Genomic DNA, 17,574 nt, shown 5'->3' with positions numbered 1-17,574 from the left:
ACAGGAAATACTGTAAACACAGGGCATACTGTAAACACAGGAAATACTGTGCACACAGGAAATACTGTAAACACAGGGCATACTGTAAACACAGGAAATACTGTAAACACAGGGCATACTGTAAACACAGGAAATACTGTAAACACAGGGCATACTGTAAACGCAGGAAATACTGTGAACGCAGGAAATACTGTAAACACAGGGCATACTGTAAACACAGGAAATACTGTAAACACGGCATACTGTAAACACAGGAAATACTGTAAACACGAGAACACTGAACACGGGAAATACTGTAAACACAGGAAATACTGTAAACAAAGAAAATACTGTAAACACAGGAACACTGTAAACAGGAAATACTGTAAACACGGGAACACTGTAAACACGGGAAATACTGTAAACACGGGAAATACTGTAAACACGGAATACTGTAAACACAGGAATTACTGTAAACACAGGGTATATTGTAATCACAGGAAATACTGTAAACACAGGGCAAATTGTAAACACAGGAAATACTGTAAACACAGGAAATACTGTACACACAGGAAATACTGTGAACACAGGGCATACTGTAAACACAGGAAATACTGTAAACACAGGGCATACTGTAAACGCAGGAAATACTGTGAACGCAGGAAATACTGTAAACACAGGGCATACTGTAAACGCAGGAAATACTGTGAACGCAGGAAATACTGTAAACACAGGGCATACTGTAAACACAGGGCATACTGTAAACACAGGAAATACTGTAAACACAGGGCATACTGTAAACACAGGAAATACTGTGAACACAGGAAATACTGTAAACACAGGGCATACTGTAAACACAGGGCATACTGTAAACACAGGAAATACTGTAAACACGGAATACTGTAAACACAGGAATTACTGTAAACACAGGGCATATTGTAATCACAGGAAATACTGTAAACACAGGAAATACTGTAAACACAGGGCAAATTGTAAACACAGGATATACTGTAAACACAGGAAATACTGTAAACACAGGCTGATACAAGCTCTTTGTTTGTAAGCATGACCACTTTCTGCTTTCTGTTGCCTGTTTTGACGATCTGTCTCTGTAATGTTTGTAGGTGTTTAACAAACAATTTCATTACAGTTTACAAATCATTAAGTCGTATTGTTATATACTTATATACCATATACTTATTACTTTGTAATAAGGATACATTATTAATTATTTAATTATTCGTTAACTGCATATAACTATAAAATAAAGTTTATTAACTGGCATTGCTTCCTGCTGGTTGTGAAGTGTTTCCCAGCAGCACAGTGAGGGCTGTGTCTTCCGTCCTGCAGGGGAAGACGCAGACGTGTTTGTCTCCCGGCTCCTGGATGGGGTTCGGCCGCCCCCGCGGGTTGTCTTTTCACTCGGACCATTCTGGTTTCTACTCACCTTTCAGGCCACGGCAGCAGCGCGGAGGCTGTAAGAGAATCTGCGAGGCCGAGATGTGGTCGCCCCGCTGCTGCAAGAACCACTACGGCTCAGCCTGCCAAGGTCAGGGGGCGGAGCCGGGAGCTGGGGGGGTGAAGAGAGCCCTCAGGGCCTGGGACCGTGTGTTTATCTCCCGACTCCATGCTGTCACTATACCTGGGTGCTGATGTGATACAGTGCTGTGAAAAAGATTTGCCCCCTTCCTGATTTCTTATTTTTTTTGCACATTTGTCACACTTAAAGGTTTCAGATCAAACTAATTTTGATATTAGACAAAGATAACCAGAGTAAATACAAAATACAGTTTTTAAATGATGATTTCATTTATTAAGGGAAAAAAGGTATCCAAACCTACCTGGCCCTATGTGAAAAAGTAATTGCCCCCCTAACCCTAATAACTGGTTGTGTCACCCTTGGCGGCAACAACTGCAATCACGTGTTTGTGATAACTGGCAGTGAGTCTCTTACATCGCTGTGGAGGACGTTTGGCCCATTCTTCTTTACAGAATTTTTTTAATTCAGCCAAGTTGGAGGGTTTTTTGAGCATGAAAGGCCTGTTTAAGGTCATGCCACAGCATCTCAACTGGATTTAAGTCTGGACTTTGACTAGGCCATTCCAAAACCTTCATTTTTTTTAAGCCATTCAGAGGTGGACTTGCTGGTGTGTTTTGGATCATTGTCCTGCTGCGTAACCCAAGTGCGCCTGAGTTTGAGGTCATGAACTGATGGCCGGACATTGTCCTTCAGGATTTTCTGGTAGAGAGCAGAATTCATGGTTCCATCAATTATGGTAAGTCTTCCAGGTCCTGAAGCAGCAAAGCAGCCCCAGACCATCACACTACCACCACCATGTTTGACTGTTGGTATGATGTTCTTGTCATGAAATGCTGTGTTAGTTTTCTGCCAGATGTAACAGGATGCACACCTTCCAGAAAGTTCAACTTTTGTCTCGTCAGTCCACAGAATATTCTCCCAAAAGTCTGGGGGATCATCAAGATGTTTTTTGGCAAATGTGAGATGAGCCTTTGTGTTCTTTTTGGTCAGCAGTGGTTTTCACCTTGGAACTCTGCCATGCAGGCCATTTTTGCCCAGTCCCTTTCTTATTGTTGAGTCATGGACACTGACCTTCACTGAGGCAAGTGAGGTCTGCAGTTCTTTAGATGTTGTTCTGTCTTCTTTTGTGACCTCTTGGATGAGCCCTCGATGCACTCTTGGAGTATTTTTGGTAGGCCAGCCACTCCTGGGAAGGTTCACCACTGTTCCATTTTTTTTCCATTTGTGGATAATGGCTCTCACTGTGGTTCACTGGAGTCAGAAAGCCTTAGAAGTGGCTTTGTAACCCTTTCCAGACTGATAGATGTCAGTTACTTTGTTTCTCATCTGTTCTTGAATTTCTTTAGATCGCAGCATGATGTGTTGCTTTTTGAGATCTTTGATCCTACTTCACTTTGTCAGACAGGTTCTATTTAAGTGATTTCTTGATTCAGCAGGTCTGGCAGTAATCAGGCCTGGGTGTGGCTTGTGAAACTGAACTCAGCAAAATGTAGTCAATCACAGTTAAGTCATGATTTAACAAGGGGGGGCAGTTACTTTTTCACATAGGGCCAGGTAGGTTTTGATACCTTTTTTTCCTTAATTAATGACATCATCATTCAAAAACTGTATTTTATATTTACTCTGGTTATCTTTGTCTAATATCAAAATTTGTTTGATGATGTGAAACATTTAAGTGTGACAAATGTGCAAAAAAAATAAGAAATCAGGAAGGGGGCAAATACTTTTTCACAGCACTGTATGTACCACGATTCTAAATTTAAGAATTTCCCAGTTTGGGATCAATAAAGTAAATCTATCTATCTATTATCTATTGCAATCCTACAAAATTTATTGTGATTTTTGTTTTCTGAATCCTCCTCTAGTTTGTGTGTGTAAAGTCTGATAAGGCTGTGATTCTCCTAGAGGTCACTAGAGGTCATTTTCTCCAGGACGTCCAGTTTGACAAAAGTCTCTGGCTGCAGTGAAATGGCTGCTATGGGGGCCAACATCATCACACAGGAATCAAATGTGGCTCATTGAATCCACAAGAGTCTCAGCTTTCCAGTCAAAGCAACTGATGCAGCTCCAAGACTGTTTAGGCCCCAGTCTGCAAACACACACCATTTTACAACAGGCCACAAGAACACATGTGGACTGCAGGCTTTGGGGCCCAAACTGCATGGGATTAGCAGAAGGTGGGCGTGTCTGCAAAGGGGAGAGAACCCATTTTCATTCACACAGCTGGAGGTCAGAGGTCAAGGGACTGGCTGACAATCTAGATGTCAGATGTTCACTCATTAAAGCTTAACTTTGGAGCAATGTTTAGTCCCTCTATCAACAACCATGTGTTTACTTGAAATCAATTCAGAAAAAAATCAATTTAAAAAATTGTAAAGAAAAAAAATTGCAATACTTAAGTGATTTTTTTCCTCACCCATAGTGCCTTCCAGTGCTTGTCAGAAACATTGGTGCCACTCCTGATTTCATTGCACAATGACAATTACAGCTTTCTATACGACTCTATTACTAAATAAATTATGTATCATATATGTTGTATATTAAGACGTTATCATTTTTTAAAAGTAATTGTGATTCAGATACACAGCTCATATCAGCTAAGGTTCTTTTCTGAGAGTGCCGGGTCTGTTTGGTTTGTGTGAAGAGCAAATTCAGGTCTGAACATTTTGCTGAATACTGCACGGACCGTTTAAGTCACTGAGAGCGTCCGATTCCTCCGAGGACGTGCGAACATTTCAACAATTCCGGAAATAATTTACAGGCCTGTATTTGATTTCAAATTTGAAATAAAATACATCCTACAGTTTGAACATCGTGATGCTGATCTGACCGGCCCACCAAACAACACCAGACGCAGTGACATCATCATCATCAACAGAATGTTACTGTGACAAAAATATTGTTGTCCAGGTGACTTGTCATGGAGTTTTGTTTTTTTTTTAAAGTACTGTCACTTAACAATGGGAAGCCGTTTGAGATGATAATATTTTAAAAGACATAAAGGACAGATCTATAACAGCATCACATTTTACAGCGTGCCCAGGTGGAGTCGAGGCCCCCTGTAGTAACCATGGCGACTGTGACGACGGCAGGATTGGGCGGGGCAACTGCAGGTGTCATACGGGCTTCAGAGGCTCGGCCTGCGAGCTCTGCAGAGACGGCTTCTACGGCCCAAACTGCACAGGTGGGCGCTTCCTCTCCCAGACAGATCGCTCTGGTTCTGGAGCCACTTCGGCTCGGGGTTCCTGCACCAGCTAACTGGTGAACTGGTGACCAGCTGCAGCAGTTTAGACTGGAGCTGAAATCTCTCTCTCTCACTCTCTCTCACTCTCTCTCTCTCTCTCTCTCTCTCTCTCCCTCAGCATGTAAATGCACCTGGATGGGACAGTGTGTTGACGGTATGGAAGGATCTGGAGAGTGTGTGTGTCGGTCAGGTTGGCAGGGCGAGCGATGTGAGATTGAGATAGGTAAGTTTCCCTGCACTACTACTAATATCTATATATCTATATATCTGTATATCTATATATCTATATAATTATCTATCTATCTATCTATCTATCTATATATATCTGTATATACATACAGTACAGGCCAAAAGTTTGGACACACCTTCTCATTCAATGCGTTTTCTTTATTTTCATGACTATTTACATTGTAGATTCTCACTGAAGGCATCAAAACTATGAATGAACACATGTGGAGTTATGTACTTAACAAAAAAAGGTGAAATAACTGAAAACATGTTTTATATTCTAGTTTCTTCAAAATAGCCACCCTTTGCTCTGATTACTGCTTTGCACACTCTTGGCATTCTCTCCATGAGCTTCAAGAGGTAGTCACCTGAAATGGTTTTCCAACAGTCTTGAAGGAGTTCCCAGAGGTGTTTAGCACTTGTTGGCCCCTTTGTCTTCACTCTGCGGTCCAGCTCACCCCAAACCATCTGGATTGGGTTCAGGTCCGGGGACTGTGGAGGCCAGGTCATCTGCCGCAGCACTCCATCACTCTCCTTCTTGGTCAAATAGCCCTTACACAGCCTGGAGGTGTGTTTGGGCTCATTGTCCTGTTGAAAAATAAATGATGGTCCAACTAAACGCAAACCGGATGGGATGGCATGTCGCTGCAGGATGCTGTGGTAGCCATGCTGGTTCAGTGTGCCTTCAATTTTGAATAAATCCCCAACAGTGTCACCAACAAAACACCCCCACACCATCACACCTCCTCCTCCATGCTTCACAGTGGGAACCAGGCATGTGGAATCCATCCGTTCACCTTTTCTGCGTCTCACAAAGACACGGCGGTTGGAACCAAAGATCTCAAATTTGGACTCATCAGACCAAAGCACAGATTTCCACTGGTCTAATGTCCATTCCTTGTGTTTCTTGGCCCAAACAAATCTCTTCTGCTTGTTGCCTCTCCTTAGCAGTGGTTTCCTAGCAGCTATTTGACCATGAAGGCCTGATTGGCGCAGTCTCCTCTTAACAGTTGTTCTAGAGATGGGTCTGCTGCTAGAACTCTGTGTGGCATTTATCTGGTCTCTGATCTGAGCTGCTGTTAACTTGCGATTTCTGAGGCTGGTGACTCGGATGAACTTGTCCTCAGAAGCAGAGGTGACTCTTAGTCTTCCTTTCCTGGGTCGGTCCTCATGTGTGCCAGTTTCATCATTGCACTTGATGGTTTTTGCGACTCCACTTGGGGACACATTTAAAGTTTTTGCAATTTTCCGGACTGACTGACCTTCATTTCTTAAAGTAATGATGGCCACTGGTTTTTCTTTAGTTAGCTGATTGGTTCTTGCCATAATATGAATTTTAACAGTTGTCCAATAGGGCTGTCGGCTGTGTAGTAACCTGACTTCTGCACAACACAACTGATGGTCCCAACCCCATTGATAAAGCAAGAAATTCCACTAATTAACCCTGATAAGGCACACCTGTGAAGTGAAAAACCATTTCAGGTGACTACCTCTTGAAGCTCATGGAGAGAATGCCAAGAGTGTGCAAAGCAGTAATCAGAGCAAAGGGTGGCTATTTTGAAGAAACTAGAATATAAAACATGTTTTCAGTTATTTCACCTTTTTTTTGTTAAGTACATAACTCCACATGTGTTCATTCATAGTTTTGATGCCTTCAGTAAGAATCTACAATGTAAATAGTCATGAAAATAAAGAAAACGCATTGAATGAGAAGGTGTGTCCAAACTTTTGGCCTGTACTGTATATTTGATGTCTTCAGTTTGTATCTACAATGTGGAAAGTAGTAAAAATAAAGAAAAAACATTGAATGAGAAGGTGTGTCCAAACTTTTGACTGGTAGTGTAGATCTCTATCTATCTATCTATCTATCTATCTATAGATAGATATAAATATACATAGATATATATCTATATCTATATCTATCTATCTATCTATATATATATATATGTGTGTGTGTGTGTATGTATATATCTATATCTAGATATAGATATAGATATAAATATAGATAGATAGATAGATAGATGTTTATACATACATATATGTAAACATCGCACAAAAAGTAAGGAAATGTGTGTTTGGTAGATGATTTCTTTGTTGTAATGATGCTTCTTGGCAATAAATGTCATCCCATTGGAAAGCCGCTTTATTTCCCTTTTAAATGGAGCCACATCTGCAAGGAACATGACTCTGTGGGAGGAGCAGCAGAGCTGAGGATGTGGGTTGCTCCCGTGAAAAATGTACTTTTTGTGCAATGTTTATATGAGCTGTGTGTGTATGTGTGTGTGTGTGTGTGTGTGTGTGTGTGGTGTCCCTCAGGCTTGCTGCCTCCGGAGTGCCAGCGGTGCGACCCCAACGCTGTCTGCCTGCCCGGCGTCGGCTGCCAGTGTAAAGATCAGTTTCAAGGCAACGGCACCTTCTGCAGCCCCGAGCCACGTGAGTGTCGCCGCCATGCCGCTTCCTGTCCCGCAGGAAGTTAGTCAAATGTCTCCAAATCTGAAAAAATATTTAATTTGGGTGGGTGGCAGGTGATTCATGCATGTGTGTGGATCTGAGTGGCGTCGAGCTGACCCACGGGCCAGGGTTCCAGCTCTTTTTCAAAAAGCAGTCAGCAAGCGCAGACACGGCATGTAACCGGTAACCGGCAGAGAGTGAAAACATGCGATCAGAGCAGTGCAGACTGAGCAGCACTGGGGTTAGTGGGAGAACTGGGTTACAGCATTATTAATAAGAAAGACAACTGAGGCAAGAACTGGGTGCCATAGGATTTCAGACATGATATGCAAAAAATACATGAAAATGAAATGAATAAGCTATGTATAAAACGGAATAAAAAACACTGTATGTACTTTATGTAACAATGAGAAGAAAATGGAACATGCACACACTGCAAAAAAAAAAAAAAAAAAAAAATACAATTTGCATCTTCAGATACTCAGTCTCATGTTCAGTGTTACCTCCAGCAAGGTCAATAATCTGCCAGTGAGATGAGATAATCCCACTTGTTTCCAACACGAATCAACTGCATGTCCAGAATTTTCTTGATCCTAGAGGCTGATCTGCTTTATTCGGCCCGTTTCAACACATTTATGCTTGTTCCCAGGAGAAACTCCTGAAACAAGTGACACTGATCTGAAAACTTGTGGGATTATCTCATCCCTCTGGGAGATTATTTACCTTGTTGGAAGCAGATTTGAACAGTGAGAGGCGACCAGCTGGAGATTTTTCTGCAGTGTGTAAAATGTAAAATATTAAATCTAAACTGTGCTTGTTGCTCCTCAGCTCCAGACTTGTGTTTGGAGTATAACGGCGGCTGTCACCAGAATGCCGACTGTAACCAAACCGGACTGCTGGTTAACTGCACCTGCCACAGCGGTTACCAGGGCGACGGCTTTTCCTGCGAACCCATCAACAGGTGGCGGTGGCTTTTTTTTCTCTGGTTTCCTTTATAACAACATGATTTTTTCCTTGGTTTGTTATGTCTGACAGATGTTGAGCTGTCTCTCTCTCTCAGGTGTGTGGCCGAGGTGAACGGCGGCTGCAGTGACTTTGCCACCTGCAGGTTCACTGGTCCGGTGAGTCTGTCTGACTGAAATCTTCTGCCAGCAACTGCTGATGTCACTCATCCTCAGTCTGTGATTGGTTGGATAACGAGCGTCTGTGCCGATGTTTTGTCAGAACGAGCGTGTGTGTGAGTGCCTGCCGGGGTACGTGGGTAATGGCGTGCAGTGCCTGGAGAGCGTGGTGCCGCCTGTGGACCGCTGCCTGGAGGACAACGGGGGCTGTGACCCCAAGGCCTCCTGCAAGGATCTGCATTACCATGGTAACCCATCTCGAATCCACCAAATACCTCATGTTACCATGGTAATGCATCTGTAACCAACCAATTACCTTAGGTTACCATGGTAACAAATCTGTAACCTAGGTTACCATGGTAACACATCCATAATTGACTGATGGTAACACATATCGAGTTGACTTATTAACTGATAATTCCACAGTATCTCACCTGTAACTGACTGATTACCTTATGTCACCATGGTAACGCATCTTTAATTGACTAACTGACTTGAAGCATATCTGTAGTAATGAACCAATTACTTGTTACCATGGTAACACATCTGTAGCAAAACATCATGTTACTGCAACACATCTGTTATGACCCAGTTGCCTCATGTCTCCATAGCAACACATTCATAACAAATTCCTGACTTTGTACTTTAATAGAAACATTACAACATGACCATGGTGTCCTGTGATGTCGCCATGGTAACACAGCTTTAACAAACCAACAGCATCAAACTGCCGTCATAATATATCTACCATAAACAGCTTCCTGACGTCACCATTTATCTTTACTACAGCGTTACCATGGCAACACATTTCTAACAGACCATTTATCTGATGTCACCGTGGCAACTCTTGAATATCAGAGCAGTGCTCTGATGCTGCTATAGTGGCACATGCAACATTAGCTCATCATTATCTGGTGTTACCATGGTAACACATCAGCAGTGAGCCTCTCAGTGAGCAGAGCTGCTGTCTCAGTGGCGGCCATCTTGGCTCCACAGCACCATGCTGTGCCAGTTGCCATAGTAACTGCTGAATCTACGGCAGATGTTCTGTATAATGTCCATGTTACCATGGTGACGAGAGGGATGTTGATGTTGTTCTGTGTTTCCCGCCGTCACCTGGAACATCCAGAGGAGCTGCAGATCAAAACAACACAACATAATCACAACATATGAAACAGTGTCCGCTGTCATCATCAGTGCTGTTCATGTGCTGTCAAATTGATGAAGGTGTTTTCTTATTTACTTGTGTTTTGTCTATTTGTTAATGTAATGTGTTTGTTTAGGAAGTGCTCAGCGCTGCCCCTGTTGGACAAAAGACTGTACTGCATTTTCTGTCTCTATGGGCTGTAGCTCATATTTTCACCTCCTGACTCGCTGATCCACTGTTTTCCAGCAGGGAAAAGTGAAGACATTTTTTCTTTTGTCATTTCATGGGGATTTGAAGTCCCAGAGCTCGTTATGTCCTGGAGCTCGTTATGTCCTGGAGCTCATTAAGGCCCCATCACCAACAGTCAGACCTTGTGTTGAGTTGTGAGCAGATGGCGCCGCAGACAACAGAGACGTGTTTAACCTGTTGAACTGATGTGCTGCAGCGAGCACAGGTGGCGTCTTCCTGGAGCGCTCCGCAGAGGGGAAGTACAAGATGAACTTCAGCCAGGCCGACGCCGCCTGCCGCCAGCAGGGCGCCACGCTGGCTAGCTTCAAACAGATCGGAGACGCTCAGCAGGTAAACACACCGAACACATGGAGTGTGTCTGCAGCAGGAGGAGCGTCTCCAACCCCCGAAACCCCAATGAACCCCCCTGATCTCTCTCAGAAACATTTTTTTTCTGATGCAGACTCATATGCATCCCAGCACTTTGTCTGTTTCCTATTTTTCATAATCAGTTTAACAGGCCAAAATAATCTTTAATTTAAAAAAGAATTTATAATATTTTTTAGACTCTGCACTTTCTAAAAAAAATTATCTTTGTAAGCTAATATAGCTTTTTTTTTTTTTTTTTTAATATTTGTAATCTTCATTTTGTGCTGCCAACACATGTAATATTGTCAAGGGTAAACAAACACCTATATTCAGTTTGTAGTTATTTTTTTAATTTTAATAGTTAACCAATGAGTTATGTATTATTATTATAATTATTATTAGTTATTATCATTGTTCACACACACTCCACCCCCTTGAACCACAGCAGTGCATGCTGGGTGTCTGATCGTCTCCTCTCCCTGCAGCTGGGGATGCACCTGTGCGTGGCCGGCTGGCTGGAGGGCGGGAAGGTGGGATATCCGACCCGCTTCCCCTCGCCCAAGTGTGGAGAGAACCATGTGGGCGTGGTCCTGTACAGAGAGCCAGTGGAGCCCAGCAGCCTGTACGACGCCTACTGCCACAGAGTGACAGGTACCATCACCTGAGACACGTCACACTCACCTGAGGACACGTCACACTCGCCTGAGGACACGTCACACTCATCTGAGACATAACACACTCACCTGAGACATAACACACTCACCTGAGACATAACACACTCACCTGAGACACGTCACACTCACCTGAGGACACAACACACTCACCTGAGACATAACACAGTCACCTGAGACATAACACACTCACCTGAGGACACAACACACTCACCTGAGGACACAACACACTCACCTGAGACATAACACACTCACCTGAGGACACAACACACTCACCTGAGGACACAACACACTCACCTGAGACATAACACACTCACCTGAGGACACAACACACTCACCTGAGACATAACACACTCACCTGAGGACACGTCACACTCACCTGAGGACACGTCACACTCACCTGAGGACACGTCACACTCACCTGAGACACGTCACACTCATCTGAGGACACAACACACTCACCTGAGGACACGTCACACTCACCTGAGGACACGTCACACTCACCTGAGGACACGTCACACTCACCTGAGGACACGTCACACTCACCTGAGGACACTTGTTTCCAAAAGAAATCGACTTATTTCCATAATTTTCTTGAATCCAGTGTTGTGATTTTGTGCGTTAAACACTGAAAATTACTTGTCATATCGTTTTGTTTTCATTCGTTTTTATTTTTGTTCCAGTTCATGAAAATGTTTTCCTTGTAATGAAAATGAGCCAGCAGAGCTCGTCTGTCCTCCTCGACCTGCGCCGACGTCTCTCCCACCAAAACACCTCTCCTCCTGTCTCTTCTTCCTCCTGTCCCCCTGTTTCATGCTGCCTTCACAGCACGTAGGAAATACCAGAATCACATCAGAGCAAACATGAACAAGCCAACAGCCTCTGCCTTTATTAAAACCCTTGAAGTTTAAAGCTGCGCTCCGTTTGTCCTGATGGACGTAAACAAGCAGAGAGCAGCTGGCTGAGGGACACGTTACTCCTCTCAGTGCGATAAGTAAAGAACGTCCTGTCCTGTTTGGAGGGAACCATCTGTGTGTGTGTGTGTGTGTGTGTGTGTGTGTGCGTGCAGATGTGTCCTGTGTGTGTCCAGCTGGTTACGTCGGGGATGGCCAGTTCTGTAACGGCGTCCTGACCAGCGTCCTCGCAACACACACCAACTTCTCTGTCTTCTACAAGGTCAGTGTCAGAGTGTGTGTGTGTGTGTGTGTGTGTGCGTGCGCGCGTGCGTGTTTCTGTCGTCACTCTCTCTCTCTGTCTCTGCAGTTCCTGTTGGAGTACAGCGCCTCGTCCCCGGAGGGCCAGCAGCTCATCGACTTCCTGTCCCACAGGAAGTCAGACGTCACGCTGTTTGTTCCTCACAACGCCGGATTCAGCCGCAACCAGGTGACACACACTGTAACACACACACTGTAACACACACACACTGTAACACACACACACTGTCACACACACACACTGTAACACACACACTGTAACACACACACTGTAACACACACTGTAACACACACTGTAACACACACACACTGTAACACACACTGTAACACACACTGTAACACACACACTGTAACACACACACTGTAACACACACTGTAACACACACTGTAACACACACTGTAACACACACATTAACACACACACTGTAACACACACATTAACACACACTGTAACACACACTGTAACACACACACTGTAACACACACATTAACACACACACTGTAACACACACACTGTAACACACACTGTAACACACACTGTAACACACACATTAACACACACACTGTAACACACACACTGTAACACACACTGTAACACACACACTGTAACACACACATTAACACACACACTGTAACACACACACTGTAACACACACTGTAACACACACTGTAACACACACATTAACACACACACTGTAACACACACACTGTAACACACACACTGTAACACACACATTATCACACACTGTAACACACACACTGTAACACACACATTAACACACACACATTAACACACACACATTAACACACACACTGTAACACACACACTGATTAGTTCCTCAGTCCCAGGAGCTGTGTTCCCTCTGTTTGTTTTGCATAATGGTTTGTTTGTTTTGCATAATGGTTTGTTTGTTTTGCATAATGAGTTGTTTGTTTTGCATAATGAGTTGTTTGTTTTGCATAATGAGTTGTTTGTTTTGCTTAATGAGTTGTTTGTTTTGCATAATGAGTTGTTGTTACTTGTTGCTGTTCTGATCAGTAACAGTGTCGCCTCGTTACTGAGTCAATACAAACGAGTGACTTTAATGAGTTGTGATGTCACTCGTCTGTTGTTGGACGCGGTGTCACGGTGTGGCGGCGTGGCGGCGTGGCGGTGTGGCGGCGTGGCGGCGTTACGCCGTCACGGCGTCAGTGCTATGTGCCGGGCGTGGTGTCACACTCATGTTTAATTCGCTGTGTCTGACACGTTTAAAGGGACAATCCGACCTAAAACTCCAGATGTTTCCAGATGTTTCTGTCAGACACACAACAGAATAGAATAAAATAGAGCTGAATAATCAAGTCAGATAGAACAGATTAGAATAGAATAGAATCAGTCAGTCAGTCAGTCACATCTGTGTGTGTGTGTGTGTGTGTGTGTGTGTGTGTGTGTGTAGACTCTGTCTGGCAGAGATCTGGAGTATCACATCTCAGCCAATCACAGCCTGCGATTCTATGAGGATTTGAAACATCAGGAAGTCATCACATCCAGGCTGGGCTTCAACCTGACCGTTACCCACGGCAACAACCAGGTCAGCACGCTCCCACACACACACTCACTCACTCACACACACACACACACACACATACACACACACACACAAATTGACTGGCTGCTCTGTTTGTGTGTGTGTGTGTGTGTGTGTGCAGAGCTGTAAGCTGGTCAACAGGAAGTTGCTGCTGGACTGGGACATTCCTGCCGTCAACGGCCTCATCCACGTCCTTGAGGCGCCGCTCACAGCCCCGCCCCTCCCGGTGAGAGACTCCTCCCCCCTGACAAACACATACACACACACACACACACACACACACACACAAACACACACACACACACACACACACAAAAGTACAAATATAACAAAACAAAATAAAGAAAAGCATCAGAATAAACAGAAGGGGAGAAAATGAACACACACACACACACACACATACGGTACATGCGTGTGTGTGTGTGTGTGTGTGTGTGTGTGTGTGTAAACTCAGTTATTCATCTGAATTGCTGGACTGTTATCGCCCCCGGGGGAAATAAAGAGGGCTTTTATTAACCTGCTGGAAACAGAGTCACGTTTCCATGGCAACGATGCAGCAGACTGTAGCTGTTGCCATGGTTATTAGTGTGGGCCTGTTTGTGTGTGTGTGTGTGTGTGTGTGTGTGTGTGTGTGTGTGTGTGTGTGTCTCTCCTATGGTCTCCAGAGCTCCCATCGTGTCTCACGTGGCCACGCCCACTCCAGTGGCGTGGTGTCGGCCATCTTGGTGACGGTGCTGCTGCTGTGTGTGTTGGCCGGACTGGGATACTACGTGTACACACACCGAACGGACGCCTTCCGCTTCCACTACTTCAGAGTGAGCACACACACACACACACACACACACACACATACACACACACTCAAACACTCCGCCTCCATGGCTGACTCTGTCTCTACCGCCCACTCCATTGACTCCGCCTCCAATGCTGACTCCACCTCCATGGCTCACTCCACCTCCATGCTTGACTCCGCCTCCATGACTCACTCCATTGACTCCGCCTCCACGGCTGACTCCACTGACTCCGCCTCCATGGCTGACTCCGCCTCAACCGCTTACTCCATTGACTCCACCTCCATGGCTGACTCCGCCTCAACCGCTTACTCCATTGACTGCGCCTCCATGGCTGACTCCACTGACTCCGCCTCCATGGCTGACTTCGCCTCCACCGCTTACTCCATTGACTCCGCCTCCATGGCTGACTCCACTGACTCCGCCTCCATGGCTGACTCCACTGACTCCGCCTCCATGGCTGACTTCGCCTCCACCGCTTACTCCATTGACTGCGCCTCCATGGCTGACTCCACTGACTCCGCCTCCATTGCTGACTCCACTGACTCCGCCTCCATGGCTGACTCCGCCTCCACCGCTTACTCCATTGACTCCGCCTCCATGGATGACTCCACTGACTCCGCCTCAATGGCTGGCGCTGCCTCCGTGGCTGACTCCGCCTCCACCGATGACTCCACCTCCTTCCCTGACTCCGCCTCCATGGCTGACTCCACTGACTCCGCCTCCATGGCTGACTCCGCCTCCACCGCTTACTCCATTGACTCCGCCTCCATGGCTGACTCCACTGACTCCGCCTCCATGGCTCACTCCACCTCCATGCTTGACTCCGCCTCCACTGCTTACTCCATTGACTCCGCCTCCATGGCTGGCGCTGCCTCCGTGGCTGACTCCGCCTCCACCGATGACTCCACCTCCTTCCCTGACTCCGCCTCCATGGCTGACTCCACTGACTCCGCCTCCATGGCTGACTCTGCCTCCACCGCTGACTCCATTGACTCCGCCTCCACGGCTGACTCCGCCTCCATAGCTGACTCTGCCTCCACCGCTGACTCCATTGACTCCGCCTCTACGGCTGACTCCGCCTCCACCGCTGACTCCATTGACTCCGCCTCTACGGCTGACTCCGCCTCTACAGCTGACTCCGCCTCTACGGCTGACTCCGCCTCCACGGCTGACTCCGCCTCCATGGCTGACTCCACATCCACCGCTGACTCCACTGACTCCGCCTCCACTGCTGACTCCACTGACTCCGCCTCCACTGCTGACTCCACTGACTCCGCCTCCACTGCTGACTCCATTGACTCCGCTTCCACGGCTGACTCCACTGACTCCGCCTCCACTGCTGACTCCACTGACTCCGCCTCCACTGCTGACTCCATTGACTCCGCCTCCACTGCTGACTCCACTGACTCCGCCTCCACTGCTGACTCCATTGACTCCGCCTCCACTGCTGACTCCATTGACTCCGCCTCTACGGCTGACTCCATTGACTCCGCCTCCATGGCTGACTCCATTGACTCCGCCTCCACGGCTGACTCCATTGACTCCGCCTCTACGGCTGACTCCATTGACTCCGCCTCCACTGCTGACTCCATTGACTCCGCCTCCACGGCTGACTCCGCCTCCATGGCTGACTCCACATCCACCGCTGACTCCACTGACTCCGCCTCCACTGCTGACTCCACTGACTCCGCCTCCACTGCTGACTCCATTGACTCCGCCTCTACGGCTGACTCCATTGACTCCGCCTCCATGGCTGACTCCATTGACTCCGCCTCCACGGCTGACTCCATTGACTCCGCCTCTACGGCTGACTCCATTGACTCCGCCTCCACTGCTGACTCCATTGACTCCGCCTCCACGGCTGACTCCGCCTCCATGGCTGACTCCACATCCACTGCCGACTCCATTGACTCCGCCTCCATTGCCGACTCCATTGACTCCGCCTCCACTGCTGACTCCATTGACTCCGCCTCTACGGCTGACTCCATTGACTCCGCCTTCACCGCTTACTCCATTGACTCCGCCTCCAACGCTAACTCCATTGACTCCGCCTCCAACACTGACTCCATTGACTCCGCCTCTACGGCTGACTCCGCCTCCACAGCTGACTCCGCCTCCACGGCCTGCTGAGTTCTGCTTCCTGTGTCAGTGCTGTGGTCAGCCTGTCTCTCTCTCTCTCTGTCTGTCTGTTGTTTGCTTGTTCAGCCCCGACAGCATCTCAGTATCATACAGAGACAAATGAATCATAAACTACATGATTAAGATACAATAAAAGGTCAAATATAAGTCATAAAATACAAAATGCAGTGAAGTGCAGTCTGAGGGCTTTTCTGATGGGAAAAAATCTAAATGGTAAAAATAAAAATGAGAGCAAAACAGACTTCAAAGTTTTCTAATGAAGCAACATGTGATGTTTAGACTGCAGTGTGTGTGTGTGTGTGTGTGTGTGTGTGTGTGTGTGTGTGTGTGTGTGTGTGTGTGTGTGTGGAGCTGAAGATAATGTTGCTAAGGAACGGGGCGGTGTGCTTCGGTTGAAGGTCAGGAGACACATTCCTCTGACACACTGATGAGTTTAACCCCTTCAGCCCCGAGCGCAGGCAGCACTGACCACACACACACCACACACACCACACACACACACCACACACACCACACACACACCACACACACACCACACACACCACACACACACACCACACACACCACACACACCACACACACACCACACACACACCACACACACCACACACACCACACACACACCACACACACACACACACACACACCACACACACACCACACACACACCACACACACACCACACACACCACACACACACCACACACACACACCACACACACACCACACACACACACACACCACACACACACCACACACACACCACACACACCACACACACACACCACACATACACCACACACACCACACACACCACACATACACACCACACACACCACACACACACACCACACACACCACACACACACCACACACACCAC

The 17,574-nt window shown here is 46.4% G+C and overlaps 1 protein-coding gene across 4 annotated transcripts in view; it reads left to right on the top strand.

The window, feature by feature from the left end:
* The window catches only part of stab1 (stabilin 1), a 72,255-nt gene that overhangs the window by 48,483 nt on the left and 6,198 nt on the right, over positions 1-17,574 (top strand). For 3 of the 4 annotated variants that reach the window (XM_030052358.1, XM_030052359.1, XM_030052357.1), the window contains 14 exons: positions 1,330-1,528; positions 4,554-4,703; positions 4,882-4,986; positions 7,308-7,424; positions 8,271-8,403; positions 8,503-8,563; positions 8,667-8,811; positions 10,156-10,289; positions 10,793-10,958; positions 12,048-12,154; positions 12,242-12,361; positions 13,629-13,763; positions 13,882-13,986; positions 14,426-14,575. In XM_030052358.1, coding sequence (XP_029908218.1) covers positions 1,330-1,528; positions 4,554-4,703; positions 4,882-4,986; positions 7,308-7,424; positions 8,271-8,403; positions 8,503-8,563; positions 8,667-8,811; positions 10,156-10,289; positions 10,793-10,958; positions 12,048-12,154; positions 12,242-12,361; positions 13,629-13,763; positions 13,882-13,986; positions 14,426-14,575 — 1,827 coding nt within the window. The remainder of the gene's footprint in view (positions 1-1,329; positions 1,529-4,553; positions 4,704-4,881; positions 4,987-7,307; positions 7,425-8,270; positions 8,404-8,502; positions 8,564-8,666; positions 8,812-10,155; positions 10,290-10,792; positions 10,959-12,047; positions 12,155-12,241; positions 12,362-13,628; positions 13,764-13,881; positions 13,987-14,425; positions 14,576-17,574) is intronic. The other variant, XM_030052360.1, reaches the window with a different exon arrangement.

This window comes from Myripristis murdjan, chromosome 5, assembly GCF_902150065.1.
Source record: "Myripristis murdjan chromosome 5, fMyrMur1.1, whole genome shotgun sequence".
Classification (NCBI taxonomy): Eukaryota; Metazoa; Chordata; class Actinopteri; order Holocentriformes; family Holocentridae; genus Myripristis; species Myripristis murdjan.
The sequence above is the reverse complement of the archived record's forward strand: the minus strand, read 5'-3'. Positions and strand labels throughout refer to the sequence as shown.